Here is a 23,308-nt window from a genome sequence, read left to right as displayed (position 1 = left end):
CCCTGCTCAAGCAGGGTCACCTAGAGCACACTGCACAGGATTGCATCCAGGCGYGTTTTGAATATCTCCAGAGAAGGAGACTCCACCACGTCTCTGGGCAACCTGTTCCAGTGCTCTGTCACCCTCACAGTGAAAAAGTTTTTCCTCCTGTTCAGATGGAAGTGTCTGTGTTTCAGTTTGTGCCCATTGCCTCGCGTCCTGTCGCTCAGCACCACTGAAAAGAGTCTGGTCCCATCCTCTTGACACCCTCCCTTCAGATACTTGTACACGTTGATAAGATCTCCTCTCAGCCTTCTCTTCTCCAAGCTAAACAGGCCCAGCTCTCTCAGCCTTTCCTCATAAGAGAGATGCTCCAGTCCCCTAATCATCTTTGTAGCCCTTCGCTGGACTTGCTCCAGTAGTGCCACATCCCTCTTGTGCTGGGGAGCCCAGAACTGGACGCAGTACTCCAGRTGTGGCCTCACCAGGGCTGAGTAGAGGGGGAGAATCACCTCCTTCGACCTGCTGGCAACACTCTYCCTGATGCACCCCAGGAGACCATTGGCCTTCTTGACCACAAGGGCACATTGCTGCCTCATGCTTAACTTGGTGTCCACCAGCACTCCCAGGTCCTTCTCCGCAGAGCTGCTTTCCAGCAGGTCAACCCCCAACCTGTACTGGTGCATGGGGTTATTCCTCCCCAGGTGCTGATACCATATTTAGCCTGTGCAGAAGGCCAGCAGCCACCAAGACGGAAGGGGAAGAGCTAGTATAAGCAAAAAAAGCTTTTCCTTATTGTAGAGAATAATAGCCTCTGTGACAGATGTATGGTGCATCTACAGCTGTGCTGGAGCTCCTTGTTTTAGACAACATAGTTGCTGCATTCTAGGCGTCTGCTTTCTAGGACCAGCAAGAATGTCTTCAAGCTAGAGATATTCTTTCCTACCCTTTGCCTCTCTTGTCTTCTGTGGTACTAGGTAAAATTCATCCAAGAGTCGAGAGCCCGGCCAAAGCCCATTCCCAGATAAGCCACACTGAGGTTCTTCCTTTAGGCCTCTGATCCTTGAAAGCATTTCAGTGTTTCTATTAAAATCGGTAGGTGGTAAGCTCCTTCATATTTTGACAATTTGAACCTTCAGGACCTACCCAAATGTGCTTGGTATGTATGTATGTCTGTGTCTCTCTCCATACAAACACACCCACCCCTATACATATACCTTGACATAGTCTCCCAAATTGTCCGTGAAGGGAATGCCTCATTGATAATGGATACGCTGCAAATGAAAAATATGAGAAAATTAGCAATATATTTTTTTCACCTCAGCATTCAAAGTTGGTATGTTCTACTGAGGTAACTGTTACAAAGTTAGAACAGCAAATGAAAGTCAGTTCTGGTCAGATTCATCATAGTTAAATTACATAGCTCAGAAACCATTTAATGATACGAATCTGCAAGATACAGGAGGAGGATTTGGATGGCTCCATTGCAGTGGTATTTCAGACCACCAATGGGCAACCCCATTTCCTATAAAGCACTGAATATCCTCCGCATTAGTTCAAACCATCCACGTACTAATACAACCTCACAGGATCAATCCATCACTAAGCAGGTGCATATTAAGCATTGCTCAAAAGGCCTCAGAGATAATTCTCAAGCTGTCAATTTTAAGGAGATAGAAGTCTCATTACAGCACAGAAACAGGTCCAAGGCCTGGGTCCTATTCCCCATCATCACTGGGGGCTATCAGAGTCATCCTGAGGCCATTCAGAAGTAGTGCCAGGGGTTGGAGCAGCCCCAGGAAGCCCCAGGGCTGTGATGAGCGCTGCTGTGGCCCAGCTGAGGCTCATGCTCCAGGCTAACTACCTTTGCATGTCCAGACAGTGGGGTGCTTAAAATAGCAGCAGCAGTAAGTTGTTTGCCTCAGCCTAGGCCCTCTGAAGTGTTAACATGAGGAAGCTGAGTGGAAATTAATCTAGATAAGAGATTTTTACACTGTCTCTTATGTGAAAGGTTTAAGTGTCCATTGCATTTAAGTTTGGCAGTAAAGAGGAAAGACAAGAAAGCTAATGAGTAATCATTAAAGATTCTCAGCTCTTGTGTGTAAGCATAAAAACATGACATGGCAGCAACAGTTCTGACTATAATTATAAAGATTTATAGGCCTGAGTCACCATTATCATAAGCCATTCAGTCTTGCCTGGGTTATAAATAACTCCACTGAGTAGTTACAAGCAAAGGTTTAAGACGGAGGRTTAAGTAACAGCATTTGCCTCTCCAGTCAGAGGAAGAAGGCTAAACAGAGATTCAGCAGCATCAAATAATATTAAAACAAATCAAAAACCAAATGACCACTGAAAAGGACAAAGAATGTAAATGAATATAAATAATTGCACTGTGCTCTTCTCAACCATGTGTGTGATCACTAAATAATCCATCTGATTTCTTTAGCCCAGGATCTGCAGACTGGTGTCCTCTAGTGTGTGAATCATAAAATGTATGCAGATGACTATTTCTGTTACCCGAGGTAGTGCAGAAGGCACAGATCAGGCAGAAATAATTGCAACCAATAATCCTGCTTCATTCTGTCAATGAAGAGGGAGCCTGCAAAAATAAACACCTTCATTTAAAACTCTCAGCTTTCAGTGTAATGGGGTTTAGACCTCAAGTGCTGAGTCCTACTCTAGTAAAAATAGCTGTTTTTTCTTCAGGGGGTGACAAGGAAGTCAACAATGCTAATTTCACTGTTTGTCCCAGTCCATCTGCATATAAATCATCCCTCAAAAAAATGGGAGAGCAATGGCAAGTTCTTCAGGCAGACTGGAACAAAGCCTCTTTCCAGATCTCAGGCTTGAATCTTTTCCTATAACATCCAGAGTCCTTCTGAAAACATTTGGGCTGTGTGGTCTTTAAAAATAATGCAAAAAAGTTCACAAAAACACATGGCTGTTTTCTGTACTTTGTGACCCTGACATGTGGGCACTATTGTCTCTTAGCAGGGTAGGACTCCCTGCCAGAAACAGTGTTTTCAGAGGCAGTGAAGTTGTTTATACCAACAGCAGAGACAAGAGGGGAGAAGCCTTTGTGTTCCCTGCTAATGCAGGAACCTAAATGACATTCCCTCATTAAACTGAGTTGCGCTAGTATCATTTTTCTGGACTGTGCTACTTCATCAATGAGGAAATTGTAAAGCCATGCAACAACTTTTGCTGGAGTTCTCACTGTGCGCAGCTGACAAGCTCTGGCAATGCATGCTAGAGTAGCTTTAAGAAGCTACCACCTCCAGCTGTCCACTCTGCCTCTCTGCTAGAAATGGCCACCATGGAGGAGGGACAGCAGAAGCAAATGTGTGCTGGCTCCTCAGCTGCTGTAATTTATAGCCTGACATATTAACTTAAACTGAAATGGATGGTGGTTTCAGATAACAGGCTGATTTGTGAACTGCAGTTGTGAGGAGCCAAAGCATGTCCTCCTGTGCTGCCCCTGCCTTGGAGGTGATAACTTTTAATGTCTCCCCAAATAATTGTCAGAGCTCTTCTGAAAGAGCTCTGCGGTCAGCCAAATACAATCTCTCCTCAGGAACAGCGAGTTTCACATAAGGATGGAATTTCACCTGTGAAAGATGGAGTGAATTAGCTAAAACCCACTTTTGGAAAGGTAGGCGGGAATGCTGCAGTAAGACATGCTGTGTGACAGCATGCAAGATGCAGAAAGAACAGCAGTGTAATGGCAGCTGACTACTCAGACTGATTCCAATCACCACCACTAATAGGCTGACTTGTCTGATATGTGTGGCACATGAGTGATATTCAAAGTAACTGCCACCCAGACATTAAATCCGCTGTCACCATCTCTGTCACATATTCAGCTTTTGCCAGCACTGAACATAAGATGACAATTTAATCCTCACATGGAGATAACAGTAACACAGCTGGTATAACAGCGTGCTAAGACTTCAGCCCTCACAGGTCTTACATCTGCTCTCTTACAGCTTTGGAAAAGAATCACCCATAAAATATGTGAGAACTAAGAACTCAGCGTGAGTGAACCAATTAGAACAAAATAAGAACTAAGAAAAAAGTTTAGATTTCAAGCTTCATAGGGAATATTATACTTTTGCCGATACATCACGCAAACACATGGCTGGTGCTTAATAAACATTCAGAAACTTATCACAGGTAGCAAAGATGATGATGCGTATTCCCTGCTCAAAGCCTGCACTTGCACCACTGCAGATTTTATCTCTTTCTAGGTTATTCATGTAACACTTACTTTCGCACCTTAGTTGTTTCTGGTGCTGCAAAACCTGAAGAAAGGCTGTTCTAACCCTACCGGCACAGGAAATCATGGCAACACTGTAAGAGACTTTCACTTCCTGGGATTCACAGCCCATTTACTCCATAGTTAGTAGGATTTAAACCCACAGAGGAAGATCCACAGTGGGTTTCAAGTTCAATTTCTTAACCACCCTGTGTCAGCCACTCACACTTAAGAGGCAGTCTCTCTTAACTGTCAGACCCTCTGGGACATGCTCATTGTTCATTCGTAAAAACAGGCAAGATTAGATACTAAAACTTATTTCTGAATTTGTTTTTATTACTAAAGATCTCACAGAAGCCCTGTGTATTCACCACTCTTCTAAATGTGACAGAAAAGATATATAAACAAAAGTATGATATAGGCCAAGTAGAGTTGTAAACACTAGGCTTTTAACATTGCAAGTGCAGATCGGATGGTCACTTTGTTTACTCAGTAGTCTGAAGCAATTTAAATGAAGCCTTTAAGATGAAGCATTTGTATAAAACTATTCATTTTTCTTATAGCAATGATAACTACCATTATGTTCCTGCAATCTTACCTACTTTTGCTCAAATTACATCATCTACAAGAATACTGCCATTGAATTCAAAGGAAGAACATATGAAACCTAAGTTAGATACACAAATATTTGTGGGATCAAAGCTTTAAACTGCCCTGCAGGGACTTAGTCTACAACAGGAACTACTGAAATACTAAGTTTGTTGATGAACTTTTGAAAATAGAAAGCACTATCCATTAATTGCTTACATGTGGCCACAGTGTCAGGACTCTGCAAGAGGCTGTATTTTTCCACAAACAATGGCTACAATGTAGTTTTCAACACATCTAATTCATTTTTTTAATAAAATACACCAAAGCTTAGGCGGGCCATGAAAATGGAGCTCTCTTTTCATGTCAGGCTGCCAAAATTGATGAACTCCTTTTGGAATTAACAAAAAGCGCTTGAGTGAAGCCGACAAACACCCTTCTGATACTTTGCATGGGTTGCCACCCCATGATAAACACATATGTACTACATTGAATCAAACCTTAGAGGGCCCAGCTTTGCGCTGAAATGACCGCCACCGCCGCACTGGCGGGAAACATTCCTCCTCGAGGCTTTTCCAGAAGTTTCCACGCCCGCCCGGGGGAGGAGGCGCGCACGCGCGAAGCGCGGCCCGGGCGGGCAGGCGGGTTCCCCGCCTCCTCCCGCGCCGCCCTGCGGCTCGACGCGGGACGGTTGCAGCCGCGGGGAGCGTCCGCGCCCAGCGCCCAGCGCCCCGCGCCCCGCGGCGGCCCGTTACCGGCCCGTTAACAGCCCGCCGCGCGAGGTGGAGCCACAGCGCGGCTCGGCGGGGAGCCGGGCCCAATACGGGCCTGTCTTGCTGTTGCCATGCGAGCGGGGCCGCTTGTGGCCAATCAGGAGCGAGCGCCGCTGTTACTGCGGCAGCAGCCTCCCGGCAACAGGAGAGCTTCGGGGCAGCGCGAAAGGGGCCCGGCACCTGCCGGCCCGCCTGGCTGTTCCCCCCTGCCCCCCCCGGCTGCCGCCGCCGGCGGGCAGGTAATGGGGGGCCGCGGAGGGAAGGAGGGAGCCCGCCCGCCCGCCTCAGCTCGGTGTAGGGCCGTCGAGGAGAGCGGCGAGGCCGGCCCGGGCGCAGGGGCCGCTCGGGGTGCCCGCCGCGGCCGCTGTGGGCGGCGGTTGCTCGGCGGGGGGGTGGGGGAGGAACCGCGAGCCCGATCCCTGTCAGCGGTGGGGCTGCAGGGTAGGGCTGTGGGAAGGGCAGCGAGGCCTCCACTGTTTCATTCGACGGGAGTAAAGAAGTACATGATCCTGCTCTCAGGGGGAAGGCTATCTCTAATTCCCCCTGATTGGGAGGAAAACTTCTTATGTGCAAGTTATTCCCCAGTTCCATTTGTCCGAAGGGCTTYTTTCATTTTCCTCTGAAGTACCTGGAAGAGAGAAGTTGTACAGTCCAAGAGCTAGATGGGCCAATAGTCTGTTATTGTATCCCATCCTAGAGCCTGTCCTGAGAGCAAGAATGACCTGTTCGCATTGGTGAAGTACAGGGCGGTATAGGGGGAGGCCTGTGTGCTTTTGAATGACTTGAACTTCCCTTTTTGAAAATGTTGCAGGTTGGATTTAACTTTTCAGGAATGTCTGCTTTTGGAACACTAAGCTACATAGTCCCTGACCTCGTAATATGTAAAATTCTCTTAACCAAACAAAGTACGCATCCTGTAGGTTGTCTGTCTTTTGCATTGCTCATCAGAATTGAATTTTGGAGTGGAAATATTCATATTTGCTCAAGAACCATCACCGGCTGCACTGAGAAGGCTATCACCACTGACTACAAAACTAGAAGGTGCCAGGTCCTCTGCCTGATCAGTAGGAGGTATGTTTCCAGCTTTACTACCTTCTTTGATATACGCAGGCACAAATGAGAAGGTTAAGCCAATTGGATAACATTAGACCTTTTAAGGGGCAGAGCACTTGGAGGTGATTTGTCTGCATGAGTGATACGTGTGCCAGAATCTGAAAAGCTCTGCCTTAGTGTGTCACGTAGGCTGAACCTACATGAGGGAGAAGATACAGTATTGGAGCAGCTGCTCATTCTTTCTAGAGAGGCTTTCATGTTTGTTTGCTACTGTTTTGCACTTCCCACAGAGCAAGTGCCACTACTGTTTTCCCTGGTTCACATGAGCCTGTACAAAATGAGGAGAAAACTTCTTTGTTCAACCTACAAGTAGGACAAACCCTGGCTCTGTATAGACCAGATTTCTAGAATCAACCTTCTCCCCTCAATGGAAAGAGAATAGGGAGGAGTAGCAACTGCAGACTGAGAATACATTAATTGAAGATTTTATAATTTCAATTAGGGAGATAGAAAAGTAAAGTAACACGAAGACACTATCTATACAAAGGATAGCCTRTAATTTGCATACCAGAATCTGTCATATGGCTAAAAAGCACGGGAAAAGATGCCGTGTACCCCAGAGACAGGAAGCCCCAAGAACAGTTGGTAGGTGGGAGATAACAGTGACTCCCCAAGAAGTCTCTGCTTCACCCACCATTTGGATGCCAGAGTGACTTGCTGTAGAAGCCTCTGGGTAGCCCATTCCAGATCACCCAGCAGCTTGTACTCTAATGTGGCTCTGCTGCCAGTCATTTGATGTAACCCCATGGTGTGAACAACAAATTTGCTAAAACAATTAACTATTCACTCTTCATATGCATGGGAGAACTCATAACCTTAATTGTTCTCTTACAATTACAGAGACTAGGCACTCTTTCAAGGAGAGAGAAACAATTAAAGGTAAGGTTGCAGCTATCCTTTTCTTTTAAGATATATAAAACAGAGTATGTCAGACTTTTTTTAAAAAAAAAAAAGGTAAAAGAAAATGAAGGTGAGACTTGTTATCTGCCTTGCCAAACACAATACAAAATACTGAAGCTTACAGAAATAAATAGAAAAAGCAAGGAAGTAGAGCTTCATTTATCCTTGTAAGAAAAGAAAAGGACATGGTCCTATGGTTTGTCTGAAACAGTTTGTCTGAAATAATGTTTCCTCATTATTCTATTAGTAAAAAACTGTCTTCTACTTTTCTATCCAAACGCCAGAAATATATTTATATCCATCTGTAAGACCCATCCATCTTATAACTATAGTCAAACATTGCTCAGATGCAGGATCTTCATGTATAGACACTTGGGGAGCTTTTATCACTTATTTTTTCCTCATTTCAATAATTTAAGGGCCAAATCCCTCAGTGGCTGTAAATACTGTAATTCTCTTGAAGATAGGAAAGCAAGCAGAGCTATTCTGATTTATGGTAGCTGAGGATCTTGCCCTAAGACTAGTAGGAGTGTGCTTAAGAGGTCATAAATCAGATCTGCTGCTTATATCTGTATGCATCAGTGTGAATTCCATGTAACATATAAATCAGGAGCTATTTAGTGCAGCTGCATTATTCCTGATTCATGCATTGATATTTTGCTGGTGTAAAGGTGGTCTAAATGAGAAGAGAACCAAACTTTAAAATTGCTCTGTGTAGTAATCATTGACTTTCAGTACATGGACTCCTTATGACCGTAAGACTCTTCAGAAATAGCCCATGGACCTATGAAAAATAACTAAGAAGGGCAAGCCTATTGTCAGAAGACCGACATTGACTGGACRTGGATGTATACTTCCACCAGAACATGTCCAGGAATCCAAAAAAACACCAATTGCATTTGGTTTCTGCAGGAGCCGTTTAGGGCTCCATCCAGATTTTGTGAAGTCAAAAGCAAGTTTTGCTAATGACTTCATTAACAGCAGGCTGTGCTTCTTTTTAACCATTTATTATTATTATTATTATTATTCTAGCCAAATTACCAAGTCACATAGCTGCTGCTGTCTTTGCTCTTTGAGTGGTCCTTTTGCTAAGAAATTAATTTAAACCCACAAGGATGTCTGGGAAAGCAGTAAATAGGCCAGAGTAGCGCTGAAGAGTCTGAATTTTTCTCTGGCTTGGGCATGATACAGATAGCTGGCATAATCTGTTTATTGTCAAAACCCCAGTACCTGAGCTAGTGCTTGGTGATGCTCAGAAGGGAAATGGCAGAGCAGGCTTGCATTTGTTTGTTTCAAATACTCTTACTGTCTGCTCAGATTTGATAGGTTAGATCTTGGCAGCCAGAACCCTTTCATTTAGCATGGTAATTTGAGCTCTCTGGGCCTCTGGGAAATAGACCCTCCTTGTTTAMAGTTTCCAGGCAGCCAAACTTGCATGGGTGCTATTACAAGTGTATCAGCCAAGTGATTGTAGTAATGATGACGCTTAGTCATGTATCAGATGAACAGGAAATAGTTGTTTTCCACCTGAATGGTGGAGAAAGAATGCTTGGAGGTTAATTTCTTTAAATGGATGGCTACAGAGTTAGGGCTTCTGCCAGGGGTTACTGCTGTAGATGGGCTATGCTAGTAAATTAAGTGTGCTTGTGACTGTTTCTTGGCACTGAGAAGAACTGGCATGGAATAGTCCATGTCCAGACTGATAAATTTTCTCATTCTTTTATAAAACCCTCTTAAAAGGCTGGCTGCATGCACATTGCCCATTGGGAATGGTTTCTGGCCAAGTTAACTCCTGAAATGTGCCTAAGAAGCTGCTTGACCCAAGCTATGGTTTGGGTCAAAACCTAACCAGAGACTGTTCTAACAATTTGACTGTGCAGAGAATGAAGTTGCAGTGCCCAGGGACAGTACCCAGTACAGCTTAATTTGCTGCTTGTTAAGTAGTGGGTGTGGTCTGCTCAGATCTACTGAATTTGTTTGATAACATGAAAATAAGACTACTCAAGTTATCAGAAAGGGTTTGTTTGTTTTTCTTCCTAGGAGTAGTCCAAAGCACTGGGCTAAGCAATGGAAACTTCAGGCTTTTGAGGTGTGATGTATTGTTTGTTTTGGGGCTTGGGGTAGGGGAGGGAAGGCTCTTCTATCTCTGTGAAATGCTGTACAGTGCTGCATTTTTAATAGAGGGCTAATAAAGTCTTGCTCTTGTCCCACCATTTTTACTTAGTTGTGTTGGCTCTGCTTTATTTTTACTTTTCAATCTCCTTACAYGGAATTTACTAAACCTCCTACATGGCTTTTGTTATTTGTATATAACATGCTGGATTTTCAAAATGCTCTAGAAATCACAGAGTTTCCTCCACTAACGTTTGCCTTTTGTACTGTGGTAACTGAATGGCAGGAGCTAGATGCAATTGATTGGCACATATCAGAGAGCGACAGAAATATTCTACTCTCTGTCATTCATTCTGAGGAGGAGCCAAATTTCTGGTTTCAAATTACATTTATAAAAAGGAAAACAGGGGCTCAGACTTTTAAAATATTTCCTCTGAAGTGTTAGATTGGGTTAACTACGTAAGTATCAATAGAATTACCCTGTGATGCAGTGCATAAGACTGAAACTATTTGAAAGTATTTGTATGACTAATGACCATAAAATAGTGTGTAAGAGACTGGGTGATAGCACCGTCACCTAGATCCTCTTATTCTGTTAGCACTTAAGACATGTTCCAAAGGGGCAAAGACAAATGCCTCAGCATATCTGAATAAGCCATAGAGCAGCAGCTCCCAAACTTTTGAGTCACAGAGCAGTGTCAATTCTCAGAATTTCTAGCAAGAGTTCTTATAATGGTGTTTGTAATCCTAAGTGCTATTCAAGTTGTGTGGGTGCACGGAGCAGATGCAGACCACTTAATGTTGCTTAGTGGGTCACCACTGAGCCGTACTTAGGAAACCATTGTGTATGCCATGCAATACTGTCTCTGTCCAATTATTTTCCCTGCTAGCTTTTCTGATTATACTTACTGTGTAGTTTGCCTCAGATTTCCTGGTGAGGAAAATTACTAATAGCTCTTCATGAAACAGAGTAATTAGTGTAATRAGCTGCTGTCTGGTACAGGCATTTTTCTCCTGCAAAAGTCTGTAATAAACATCTAAGCAACTTAACTGTTTAGTTAAAATAGCAGGTTTTTTAAACTAAAATGTTGCATTTTTTTAATGTCCATAACCTTCAAGATAATAGCCAAAAACCCTTTGACAGATAATTCTCTGTTATTTGGTAAATGAGTTAGTCTATTAATGTCTCTTACTCTAAACTGTGTATTTGAAAGCACCAACATAGCAGATAGTTCTAGCTGACTAGCAGTGACCAGATGAAAGGAGTCCAACGTTTCTGTGGCTGTGCTGGATACTGTCACAGACAAAATTTTTATCAGCAAATTAGGCTTCATGTCAAGAAATCAGTTTTTCTCTCTTGTTGCTGTTGCCAGCCACACTGCTTCTTTTTGTGTCCTATATTTTAATATACTSTCATAATTCTGTTTTAAATCCAGGGGAGACCATGGCCAGAGTGGCAAATGCGGAAGACTTAAGTGCCTTACGTCTCTCCTCTCAAGGAATCACATTTGCCCCACGACCTCAGTCTAAACAAAGCAGAGTATCGTTGTGTGGCAGCAGGCAGAATTCAATTAAATCAAGTGTGGGTTTGTACTGAGATCTAAGTTTTCATAGCCTTGGGACTTTAAATCAAAATCCTTCAATTGTTGAGAGGACAAGCTCTGCCTAGCTTGCAGGTGGTGTTGCCCCCTCAATCCTTTCTGTCCTATTATTTGCTTTGGGGTCAGTGGTGCCTTTAAGCATAGCAAGTTGCCGTGGCCAAGGATCCTTTGTGCCATGTAGGGTTGTCTGAGGCATGTTTTGTGAAGTGCTTTGGGAGAAGGTACACCGCATTCCCTGGATCCTTTGGACACCAACAAAATCAATCTTGCTCTATTTATGGAGAGAGGGTGGAGGAGGGAGCAGTGGCCCTTCTCACCTGACTCCTCTTCCTCCTGCTTGCATACTGGTAGGGAAACAGGGTCTTTACTTTCTTCCCTTCTCTGCAGTCCATTGGATTGTGAGAGAGAGATTCCTACTTTGGACCTCTGTCTCACTCATATTCTTAAATCACTACAAGATAACTGTTGCCAATTATTGCACATTATTAGACTCGATATACATCTTATCCTTTAGGAAATCATTTGAAATGGCTAAACACCACAGAAAGCTCATTTTTTTGGAGCAGTAAGATTTATAGTTTGTTCCAATCAAGTATGAATTTGCTGCTAATCCCAAAGTGGACATTTCTCTTGCAAGTGATTTTAAATTATTATCATGCAAGGCTTCCTCCATCACAGTTCATGTCACTTTTTCTTCTCTTTTTGCCATGTAGTTTTAGATTTAGGGTCAGATTCATTTTAGGAGTAAGCTGTGACAGCGCTATTGATTTCACCGAAGCTGTATCCAGCTGTGAATTTGAATGCTTTCTTTTGTCAGAATGGCTCAGAGTTAAAATGAGATGTACAAGGCATCCATGATTGTATGTTTTCTTTGTAAGAAAGGGATGAGCACAAGAAAAAAGTTGGCTCCTGTAAAACTGCAACAAAGCTGTAAATAACAAAAAGCCACATTTTGCCATCTTCCTTCTTGTAAACAAAGCTTCCTCTGAAGGCAACTACATTTTGTTTGAGAGCAGATCCTAGACTAAAGTATGGAAAAAATGTAAATGCATATGAACTAGCCTCTGTGTTCAGATTCATGTATAAAACCCCCATTGATTCAAGTGGTAGGTAATTAAATGCTCATAGCTGTGGCTGAACCTGTCTCATTAATAATCCAAAAGAAACATCAGGCCAAATCTTTTGGTCCTTGTTTAATTCTTATTCAGGTCTAATGAGAGCCAGAGGTGTTTGAAGTAATAGAAGGCATCCCTGTACGCTACATTGCACTGTCAAGTAGTTTCACTCTCTTCATTGCCAGGCATGGTTTTAGGAGGAGGGGGCTGACATGCTCTAAAAGACTTAGGAGTGGTAGACTCCACATGCAGACAATGAATGGTGACCCCACTGGTAGATGATATCTCTACCCAAGGCTCAATAACTGAATAAAGTCTCTAACTTTTACAAGGTGAAGAGATCCTATCTGTAGTCTGAAATGGGAGGGCTATTGTCAAAGAATGTGCCTATGTACTGTGACTTTATTTGTTGTTTTTTTAACTTTGAACACGTAACTGCATATTTCAAGTTCCTGTTTTGGCTATAGTATCAGAAAAAGATGTGGGTATCTTATTAAAATACTTACAATTGTTTTCATTTATTGCTTTCAAATCAGTGGACAAAAAATAACTGATTTGCTTGTATATCTCTGGAGATAAACTGGTTTATACTGAAATCTCAGAAAAATATGTGACTTCGCCAGGCTTAGGAGTGTGTGATGACTGCCTAATATATTTTACAGCTGCATCTGTGAGCTCTGTCCCAGATCCCACATTGTTCTCCCAGGACATTGGGCAGATCTTACTTCAAAAGACAGCTGAAAAAGAAGATGAACTGAAAAAAGCATTTCAGACTCTTGATGTTGGTCAGACCCTGACAGTCACAAAGGGTGAATTCAGGAGAGTGATTGAAACTTTTCTTTTCCCTCTAACACAAGCCGAATTTGATGCTATGCTGGCAGAGGTATGCTATGTCATTGCTGTTTATAATCATTTAGAGGCTGTTCTTATTGATGTCAAGAACAAAATTTCCACAGGTTTCAATGGGAGCAAGTTCCAAACCAGTGTTATGAAAGAGATGCTAGACACAATCACATCTTTATGTGAGTAGTTCAAATGAAAGCAGTAGAAAAGTTGCAAAAAAAAAAAAAAAAAAAAGTGAGCTGGATTTGGCCATTGGTATTTTAAGAGGATTCTGTCTGTGTGGCTTGTCTCACTAGTTGAAAGAGTTGCAATTTACTAGTAGAATCGGTGATTAAAAAACAAAACAAAACAAACCTTGCAGCTTAAACTAATATACCTGCAGTGTTACTAATGTGGGTAGATTAGATTGTAAACTATGAATCAGAGACCAGGTGCTTTTTGCCTGTACTGGGAGTTTCTTGGCTAACTTCTGGTATTTGCCACTTTATAGTCAGAGTGGACTTTAAGGAACACAGGGTGTTCACATGATACTGTGACTGACACTTATCCAAAGCAGGGGAGGATTCTGAAGCACAGTCTGCACCAGCGTTATTGTGTAATTAAAGTTCTGTTCGGAAAGTGTAAGAGATGTTAAGGTTTATATCCTTTTCTAATAAGTTTGATTGTTGACTCTTGTTTAATGTGGGTGAGCTGGGCTACTATAGTTGCATTTTAAACTAATTGGTCTGTAAAAGGCTAACTCCATTTTAGCTGAGAGTGATGTTAAATTCCTTGCTAATACTAAATCATTAATATGGGGACACATATACACCTAAAACACATTAAATATTCTTTTTGAATAACAGAAGAATGTGTCGCAGACACTGATGAGAATGAATATACTTTCACAAATAGATGTAAAAGATCACAGAGCTAGAGAAATGACAAATCCTTCTTTTACAAGATGGAAAGACTTGTAGGCTATAACTTCTCATTGGGGGATTTGCCAGATATTAAATTCATGCTCTGCTTAATTCTGGACAAGTTGCTGATAAGAAATAATGTATGATGCACAGAACAAAAGCAAGGTTATAAGATGCATTTATTTTTGTATTTTTAAAAAAAGAATAAATTAGTAATGCAAATGGAAGTATTTAAAAACATCTGTTATCACTACAGGTCTTATCCATGGTCTTATCCATGGTCTTATCCATGGTCTTATCCATGGTCTTATCCATGGTCTTATCCATGGTCTTATCCATGGTCTTATCCATGGTCTTATCCATGGTCTTATCCATGTTCACTGAAATACAGATCCCAAATATTGGCAAAGTTACTGTGCCATATCTTGACTTCCTGTCAAAGTTCACTGAAATTGCCAAAGGTACCAGCATGCTAAAAAGGTAAGCGTTTCATATTATGCACCCTAAATTGTAGTCATTGTAGCCTAGCTTTCAAGGCAGAATCTAGCTTCTCATGTGAGCTTCTAGTGAAATAGAGATACAACAAATTCTTTTCTAAAACTGCTTTTTTTTCTTCTGAATATGTAATTGGTGTAGTTGCCATAGGAATGTTATTTGATTGCCAAAGGGAAGGGAATGGTCTGCTAAGCCATTGATCTGCTAATGGAAATACATGAACCTTGAAGACTTATCAGTAAGAGTTATTATATATGAAAGAAATTATAAACAATTGCATTTAAGAGGGATTCAAAAAGGTATTACTCAGCTTGCCCTGTCTTTAAGTGAAATACAGAATCCAAGATAAAGGTCTCAGTAATGAGAAAGTTACAATGTTACAGGATTCATTCCTTTAGAAGTAAATAACCTGTGTACCTCTTCACTTCCAATGCAAGTAACTTTTCAGCAGTAAAGTTGAAGAGACACCAACTTTGTGTGGACTGGGATTCTTCTGTTTCAATGAAGAATGCTATTTGAAAAGTAAAATGGAAAGTAGAGCCATACTCTGCATAAAAATAAATAAAATAAAAAATTCTGTACGCTCACAGTAGCTTTCTCGGTGGAGCACTGAATGTTTTCCACCACCACACTTTTCCTCCCCACCCCCAGTGCAATGTAAAGGATGGAATTCTGCAGGGGGGATCTGCAGGGAAATTCCTTCTCCTTCAGTTTGTACTGTGGTTGTATGATCTGGGCTTCAATAAAGAATTGCCTCAGAAAATATTATGTAAATTCCAGTCCAGCTTTGTTCCCAGCAAGTGCAAAGCTAAGAAAACTCTCAGACAAAGAGTGAATGAAAGAATGTAATACTGAGGATACAAAAATGGGATTAGGACTTTGAAAGGAGGCAGGAGGAAGAAGAGCAGCAGCAAAAGAAAAGCAGAAAAAGGGAGGGACCTAAGCCACTCTCTCTGAGACAGAGGAGCTTAAAAAATTCTAATTAATTAGTGAAAACTAATTAAATAACAAATGAGGGATCTTTCATGGAGTAAAAGGTTAATCTTTTCTTAATTACATGGAAAATAATAAAAATGGTAAAGCTTATTGTATACTTGGGGTTAGATTTTTCTCTAACTTTCAAGAAGAATATAGAAGATATTGCTCTTGATTTACATTTAAACTCACTAAAACGTAGAAGGTAAGGATCATGCTTAGAAGATATTGTCTTTTGGCTAGCTAGTTTGTTAGAGAACTTCACTGAAAATGTGTGCAATGTAGGGAAGCAAAAATAAGGGTAGGATTGTTATAGCTGTGAATATGTGTATATATAATTTCACCACTAGAGGGCAGTATAGGTGCTGTTTTTCCGAAGACGTTTTGCTGAGAGGGCTTATTAGACTTGCTTTCTCTCCTGGTTTGAAACTCAGGCAATTCCACTGAATTCAGAGGCTGAAATTATGGCAGGGCTTGGCTTTTAGGACTTTATCACACAAATACAGATATGAATAAAACTCCAGGAGCAGGCACTTGAGGCTGAAACCACTGAATAGGACTCAGCATCCGGAGAACCCACTTGGGAATGTAATCTTTGCTAATAGTTGACAATGAAAATGACCTGTTCTTTTGCTTGATGCACGTCAATGGCAAGAGGAAAAAAAGCAAAAGCAAGTTAATGTAGTATCTTTCTTATTTTTTTATTTTTATATTAAAAAGAATTTTAAAAGTTCCTCGTAATGGGTGGATCTCAGATTTGTGCTGAGGGGGAGAGGTATCCATTGCTGTCTGAGGGAACACTTGATGAGAGTAGAGGGAAAGGGAGAACTGGCACTCTAACTTTTCTGTCTTCAAGATTCCCATGTCCTACATCATCCCAAGGGCCAAATCCAGCTGCTAATAGCCCTTTATGTCCCTTATAGCAGCCAAAAAAAGCTACTTGACCACAAATGTTCTGCACTAACAGCCATCATGCTTGTGGTAGAGGAGCAGCTGCCACATCTCTCTTCTGCCAAGGGATCTCARTTTGTGGACATTTTCTCCAGGAGCAGTGCAGGGCTGTGAACAACAGCTAGAATGAAAGCAGGATCAAGCCACTTTCATATGTGTTTAGTTTTTTGCATGCTAAGGCAAAACTCCCACTGATGTCAATACAATGGTCTTCAACAATACTATAATGCACTTGTGTTATACATACATCTAATCTTTTTTATGGTACTATTTATTTTTAGGTTGAACAACAGCCAAAGTAGCCAAACAATGTCATTAAGTCAACTGGAATCCCTCCTCAAAGAGAAAGTATGTTGATCAGGGTAATAATACCAACTAAATGCTGGTATAGTAATTCACTTCAGATATAATAATAAATATTTGGTGCTGCTGATGTACTGATATTAACTTAGTAAAATGTTTAGAAGGATGCTGCCATGTGGTTCCATAATACAGATCTGGTCAGAGTGGTATATTTGGGTTTTGTTGTTGTTTGTGTATGTGCGTGTGTGTGTGTGTGTGTGTGTGTGTGTTTGTTTTTTAATGATGCTAAAATACTAAGTAGTATTTTGGAAGCTTCTGCTCTAATCTGCACTGAGAATCCCTTTTTAGCATCAGAAACCTAAGCACTCTTCTCTTTTGAGCAGTCTTGCAACAGATCTCTGGCATAGGATTGCCTTAGTCCCACTGTGATTTTATTTCTCAATTACTAAGTGCTTCTGGCTCAAATAACAAGACCTGATTTATTTAAGGAACCAGATTCTCCATGGCAGTACAATTTCTGTAATTGTTTACCTGTTTGCAATACTGGTGTAAAATATTTTATCATAGCAGAAGAATGGCATTTTAGGCATTTGTATTCTTTTTACTTAAAAGTATTCAGCCACCTGATTGCTCGAGCTACTGAAATCTCTGATGCAATTTTGAACAGCAGAAAAACTTTTTTTTTTTTTAAGATTGGTGAAGAAGTGGTTTTGTGACCATGGGAAAGCTAGGAGGGGTTTTTTTCCTTTTTTTTTTTTTTTTTTTCCTTCTTCATAGACTGAGCCAATGCAAATCTGTCCATCACCATTGTGATCTTGTATTATATTTGGATATTTTTAAGGTAACCTGATGCCAGATATCATGCCTGATAATAGTTACTATTTTCAAGGACACAGAGCTCCTCAGGAAAGTATTCTTCTAGAGCATTGTGTGAGTCTGCTGCCTCTACCCCAAGACTCTTCATAGAAGGAAAACATRCATTAAACATAACCTGATGTAAATTCCAAGGAAAATCCAACCTCCTTCTGTGCTTGGCATGGGCTTGGCCTGTAATTTGGGAGGGTGAAATAAAGTCTTTCTGATTTCACAGCTGTTATTGCACCTCAGGGCTGCACTAGTGTTTGCAACCCATTTGCTTCCCTTACACTAAGAAGGACATCTGAATGTATCCTCACTCTAGTCTGAATAAAATATTAACATATCGCAAGGCTGTTAGGACAGATTGTATCCAAGACAATCTTTCCTCATTGTAGAAAAGCCTATCAATCATAGCTGGGTATAGTTGTTATTAATGTCATAGCTTTTATTCATTTGGCTATATGCAGCTAACTGAAGAGTAACATTTACGTTTTCRTGTTAAGCATTTCCTATCACAAAAGAAAGAGCTGAAATGTCTTCTTATTATTAAGTTTATGAATTGAAAATATCCTCCAAAGGCCTAATCAGAATTCTGGCACATTTAGTTTACAAGGTTCTGTAGTATGTTTTTTAAGGACATTGTGAAATAGAGCTATTATGTGTATTTTTAGTATATTAACAGAAAATAATAACTTAAGGTGAGATTACTACTACTTAAATATTCCAGCAACAATTCAGCTGAATAAGTATTTCAAGATATGTAAGTGCATCATGTATGCGGATAATTGTTCAGATACACTTAAGAACTCATGCAATCTTTGAAATAAATATTCATCCGTAAAATATCACAATGGTTYGTCCCAAGCCAAACCATATTCTGCTTACATTTGAATGCCCATCATCAGTTAAGGATACGTTTATATTAGTTACTTTGATTGGGTTGTGAAAGAGAACAAACTTCCTAATGCCCTCAATAAAATAAAGAATACCAGCTTTCTCCTTGTAGGGAAAAAAAGAAAGCCATATTCGGACCTCCTACCACATAAACCTGGGCGCATATACCTGTATTTAGGCATTATAACTACTGTAATGGTCAAGATCAAGGAAACAGCAAGTCAGTGAAAAGTCGTAAGGGAACCAAGACCTGACAGACAGTCTTGGCTTTCTTATCACTCTGCTGCACTTAGACGCTGTAGCTGTGCTGACACTTCATTTGATCAGATGATCCAAACACATCCTTGAGTGCTTTTATGATGCTAAAGTTCAGTTGTATTTGTGGGAAGTACGCCTTACTGCCTTTGTAGTTAACCTTACCTGCTTAGTAAAGCAAAGATAAGCTAGGAAAAGATTTTGAATATTTTGAATGTCAGGGCAAAGCTCTTAAGTTTAGCTTTGACTATAGGAGTCCCTCCATCATTTCTAGTCACATGCAATAAAATGTTACTACCAAAGGTCACTGTCTTGGGAAAAGCAAGTTTAAAAGAAAAAAAAAAAAAGATCAAGGAAGAGAAGTAACAGTGTACTGTAGGAAAATGGCCACAATGTTTAGAATCCCTAGTGCTACTTCCTAAGCAAAGCACTTAGCCCAGGAAGCTGGGCCAAATGCTAAACAGATGTGTGCCTGGGTATATGAATGATGGTGCATCAAAGAGCTCTTCTCTACCGACTCAGTGAGTGTTTGAGGAAGTAAGGCAGCAGTGTAGCTGGGATAGTTATGTGCTGCTTTATGTGTGTGCTTTTGTATAACTCCAGAACCCCAGGCCCTTCTTTCCTGTAATCCTGGCCAGCTGATGTCCTGACTGCGTGCTACTGCCCTGGTGCAGCAGAGACCTATTCAATAAAGGGATAAAGGGCTGCTGAGCTCCCAAGCACCTAAACCTGTCATCTTTCTCCGTATCGAGTGAAATTTTACTGGTTTGGCTCCTAGAACTCCAAAACTGGGAGCAGGATTTGATCCCCAATAATATTTGCAAAAGGACATGTCATCACAGAAAGGAGCCTGGATTTCAGTGACATAGTGTTCCTGAATGTTAAAAAATAAGTCTGTGTTCAGGAAATGCTTGCAACCTGAAATAGTTTTTTATAACAGCAAAAAGACTCTCCTGAGGTGAGTCAGTCCCTCCAAATGATACTGTCTCTTTAGGAAAGGAATCTAGCAAGTAAGAAAAGGAAATAATGAAAACTCAATTTGTCAGAGTGCAAAGATGGCTCTATACTGCATGTGCACATCCATTTTATGTGGAAGTCTTTCACTGCTAGCTAGCGTGTGTGAGTGAGACCCCAATTGTTTCTCTTTAAAGATTACTGAAGTACTAGGATTGATGCACTTTACATGAACAGTCTTATTGTAAATGTGAAATGTAAAAATGGGCCTGGAAATTGATTTGTTTTGTATACTCATTGCACAAATTTCAAGGTCTCTGAAAATTGTTAATGGGGTATAAAGGGCTATCAGTATGAACAAGCATCAGGCCCCATATATCTTCCTCACTCCCCCTACTTTTATCTCCCCTCCCCCATTAATTTTGATTTTACATTTATGAGGATCTGAAAATAGTCTAATCCTTTTCTATCTGGTTTGGGCCTATCTTTACCAGCTGGTAAATAGGAAATGTTCACCGCAGGAAGCCAATACTCTGCAGAGTGTAAACAGATGGAGTCAATATAAAGTGACAAGTTAGACTGTGCTACTGAGAATACAGAGCCAAAACTAAGAGCATAACAGTCACGATATTTATTTTGTTCCAATTCATTTGGTACTGAATAGCACTTCATATATGCACAGCTGTGTCCTTCCGTTTTTCACTTTCTTTCTTCTGGTTTGATGATGACTATTTCAAAGAAAAACTTTAATTAAAGATTTTACACAAAATGGCCCAAAGTAGAATATAGAGAAAATGAGCACTGATGTGTTTACAGCAAGAGAAGAATATTTTTCATGCATTTATTTTCTTTCTTTATTTTTTAACAAAACAAACAAAATATGATGCATGTATCTCTCTGTGTGTAATATGCTAGATTGATAGATCTTTGCAGATTGAAATCTTCCATTTGGAGATAAAGCATATCTCATAACTCTGAAAGCTTCCCCTACCCTCTTCTTCCACTGATGCCTTTTGCGGTAGGGTGCTATGAAGGGCAAGAAATCTAAGTGTATATCTCTGCATGGGTGAAGAAGGATAGTCAGACAGAGGGACTGCTACAGTGTTGTCAGACTGTCCTGAGATAGACTGTGGAAGCAAAGTGACTGAGGGTCTTCCTTTCCCTTCCCTGTGTAGTTTGCCTCACATGGAGGAATGCACCTCCTCCTCTCTCCAGAAGGGTATTTTGGAGACCCCATGATATGAGATCTGATGCACGGTCCCTTCAGGAACAGTGACAGGGGCAGTAAGCTTCCAAGCTGTCCTGTGTTGCTGGCTTTGCCTTGAAAGCACATCTGAGTTCTAGTCCTTTTGCCAGAGAGGCTGCCAGGTGTTATTGCATGGGTTTTTCATTGCTAATTTATGCATTTTTGACATATTTTCACAAAAATGGAAGAAGACAGCATGTTTTACCACTGTGTCCCCAACTTACTCCTTATAGCATATTTCTGTAGAATATGCCATTGCTTCCATTAAAATTTTGCTATTTTTGCTTTTTTGGCAAACAATAATCTCCAGATTTCCCATATGTTGTTTATTAGGGTGACAGAGCAACTCTAATGAGGGGCACCAACCGCAAGTTTGAACACACAGATTTTGCTTCTGATCCTTGTGTCAAGGGCAAGCAGCTTTTTTTTTCCTGCAGAAGAAAGACTGGGTCTGTCCCGGTCTCCCCCATGCACATCCCCCTCGACAGGCAAGCCCTCTCAGCACAGCTGTGCAGAACTTCCCTGCCTCCCCATCCAGCCTGCTGTCTTCTCTGGAAAGCACAGTTCTCCTAACCATAATTCTAGGGGCTTGTCTCAGGCATTCCCTAAAGCCTCTCTCTGACTCATTCAATGCCAGAAAGAGGATATATGTTATTTTAGACAGAATTCCAGATTTGGGGGCAACAGGCATGCATGAAAGCCCCTTGCCAGATCATCCATCATTCCTGCCCTTGCCAAATATCTTGAGCTACCAGGCAGGTTCCATGAAGGCTGGGAGAGGGAAGCAACASATGACAGGGGGCACCTTACAAGCCGAGATCTATGAGACATGCAGTTGCTGAGAGAAATGCCTTGGTATATAGTAGTTGGCAATTGCATTGCTAGCAAAATGAACTTCAGTGATTTGTGGCAGGAAGTCTTTTCACAGTAAATTGCAGTCTGCATAAGAGTATGTTTGGAAGTCCTTGCTGTTATGATATCTATAGAAGGATGTGTTTTCAATGGATACCCTTTGTGCTTCTGAAGTATAAGAAAATACTTTTAAAAATTCATTCTCTCCCTTCTTCCCGAGGGATCCCCAAGTGCTTCACATGCATAAATGCTGCTGAAATGCAGTCACTGCTGGGGTGGGGAGCAGCAGCCAGCTGGCATGTGTCAGTGACAACAGAGAACATTATGCCAAAGACGCTATGGCAAGGCCCTGTGGTTGCTAAAAGTGCTGTGATATCCTTCATACTCTGGAGAACAAACAGGAACATTGTTTCTAATGTCTCTGCTGAAAGATTCCGATAGCATAAACTGGTTGGTACTTAGCTTATCTAACCTGTAAGGACGAATGGTCATACCCAACTGGCAGAAAAATGCAAGTGCCAGACATCACGGTATCCAAACCTGTGCTTCACCCATTAAATGGCCCATTTCAGTTAAACCAGTATACAGGGAGAAATTAATATTGTTGCATTTCTCTCTCTGTGAAAAGCTTGGAGTTATGGTGGAAATGTTTTGCCAATCATGGCAAGACAAATTCTAGTCTAGTTTGGTGAAGTCTAATCCTTTTTGATTTGAATTTGGCCATGCTGTCTTAAATATATCACCGTAGGAAAAAAAAACAGTTTTTATGCATAAAAATTGTTTTTCATTCTGTCTTTACCCAGAGAAAAAGTTTTATCCTCTTCCATCCCTTTTCCCCAGGCAGAGTTGCCAAGGAGTAGTCAAATCTGGCTGCCTTGATTCATAGCTACTTTCTGTGAGCAACCTTTGCTTACATCAGTGGATAGTTACAGCCACAAATAGGCCTATATCACTCTGTATAAATGCAGTGGGAGTACCAGACTTGGAATCTCAACCCTTTTGTTTAAAACAAACAAATAAGATACGAAATCCTAGCTCCACTGAAGTCCTGACTTCACTGTGACCAGGATTTCCTCCAACGACTTTTCCTCCTTGTTACTCCTGGTAGCGCTGCAGAGCATATGCAACTGAGATGGATTTAATTCTGGCTTAGGCAGCCGCATTTGAATGAGTGAGCAAGTAGCAGTGGCAGAATCTTTATTATTGCTGCTATTATGTGAGCCAGAAAGAACACAGCCTGGCTTTCAATTCCCAGGTTGTATTTGCAGAAGTAGCAGTTACAATGAGTGATATTTTTTAACAAGGCTTCCGAGCAAATTCAGCATAGAACAGAATAAGCCT

General features: G+C 41.2%; 1 protein-coding gene across 1 annotated transcript in view; it reads left to right on the top strand.

Moving 5' to 3' along the window:
* The first annotated feature begins 5,636 nt into the window (after positions 1–5,636).
* Positions 5,637–23,308, top strand: part of EFCAB6 (EF-hand calcium binding domain 6) — a 113,481-nt gene continuing 95,809 nt past the window's right edge. The window contains exons 1-8 of the mRNA XM_026067846.1: positions 5,637–5,837; positions 6,410–6,669; positions 7,552–7,590; positions 9,652–9,700; positions 11,160–11,309; positions 13,102–13,322; positions 14,441–14,664; positions 16,887–16,953. Coding sequence (XP_025923631.1) covers positions 11,168–11,309; positions 13,102–13,322; positions 14,441–14,664; positions 16,887–16,953 — 654 coding nt within the window. The 5' untranslated portion in view covers positions 5,637–5,837; positions 6,410–6,669; positions 7,552–7,590; positions 9,652–9,700; positions 11,160–11,167. The remainder of the gene's footprint in view (positions 5,838–6,409; positions 6,670–7,551; positions 7,591–9,651; positions 9,701–11,159; positions 11,310–13,101; positions 13,323–14,440; positions 14,665–16,886; positions 16,954–23,308) is intronic.

Source organism: Apteryx rowi, unplaced genomic scaffold, assembly GCF_003343035.1.
Source record: "Apteryx rowi isolate R43461 unplaced genomic scaffold, aptRow1 scaffold_263, whole genome shotgun sequence".
NCBI classification, from domain to species: Eukaryota; Metazoa; Chordata; class Aves; order Apterygiformes; family Apterygidae; genus Apteryx; species Apteryx rowi.
This window is presented reverse-complemented; position numbering and strand designations above follow the sequence as displayed.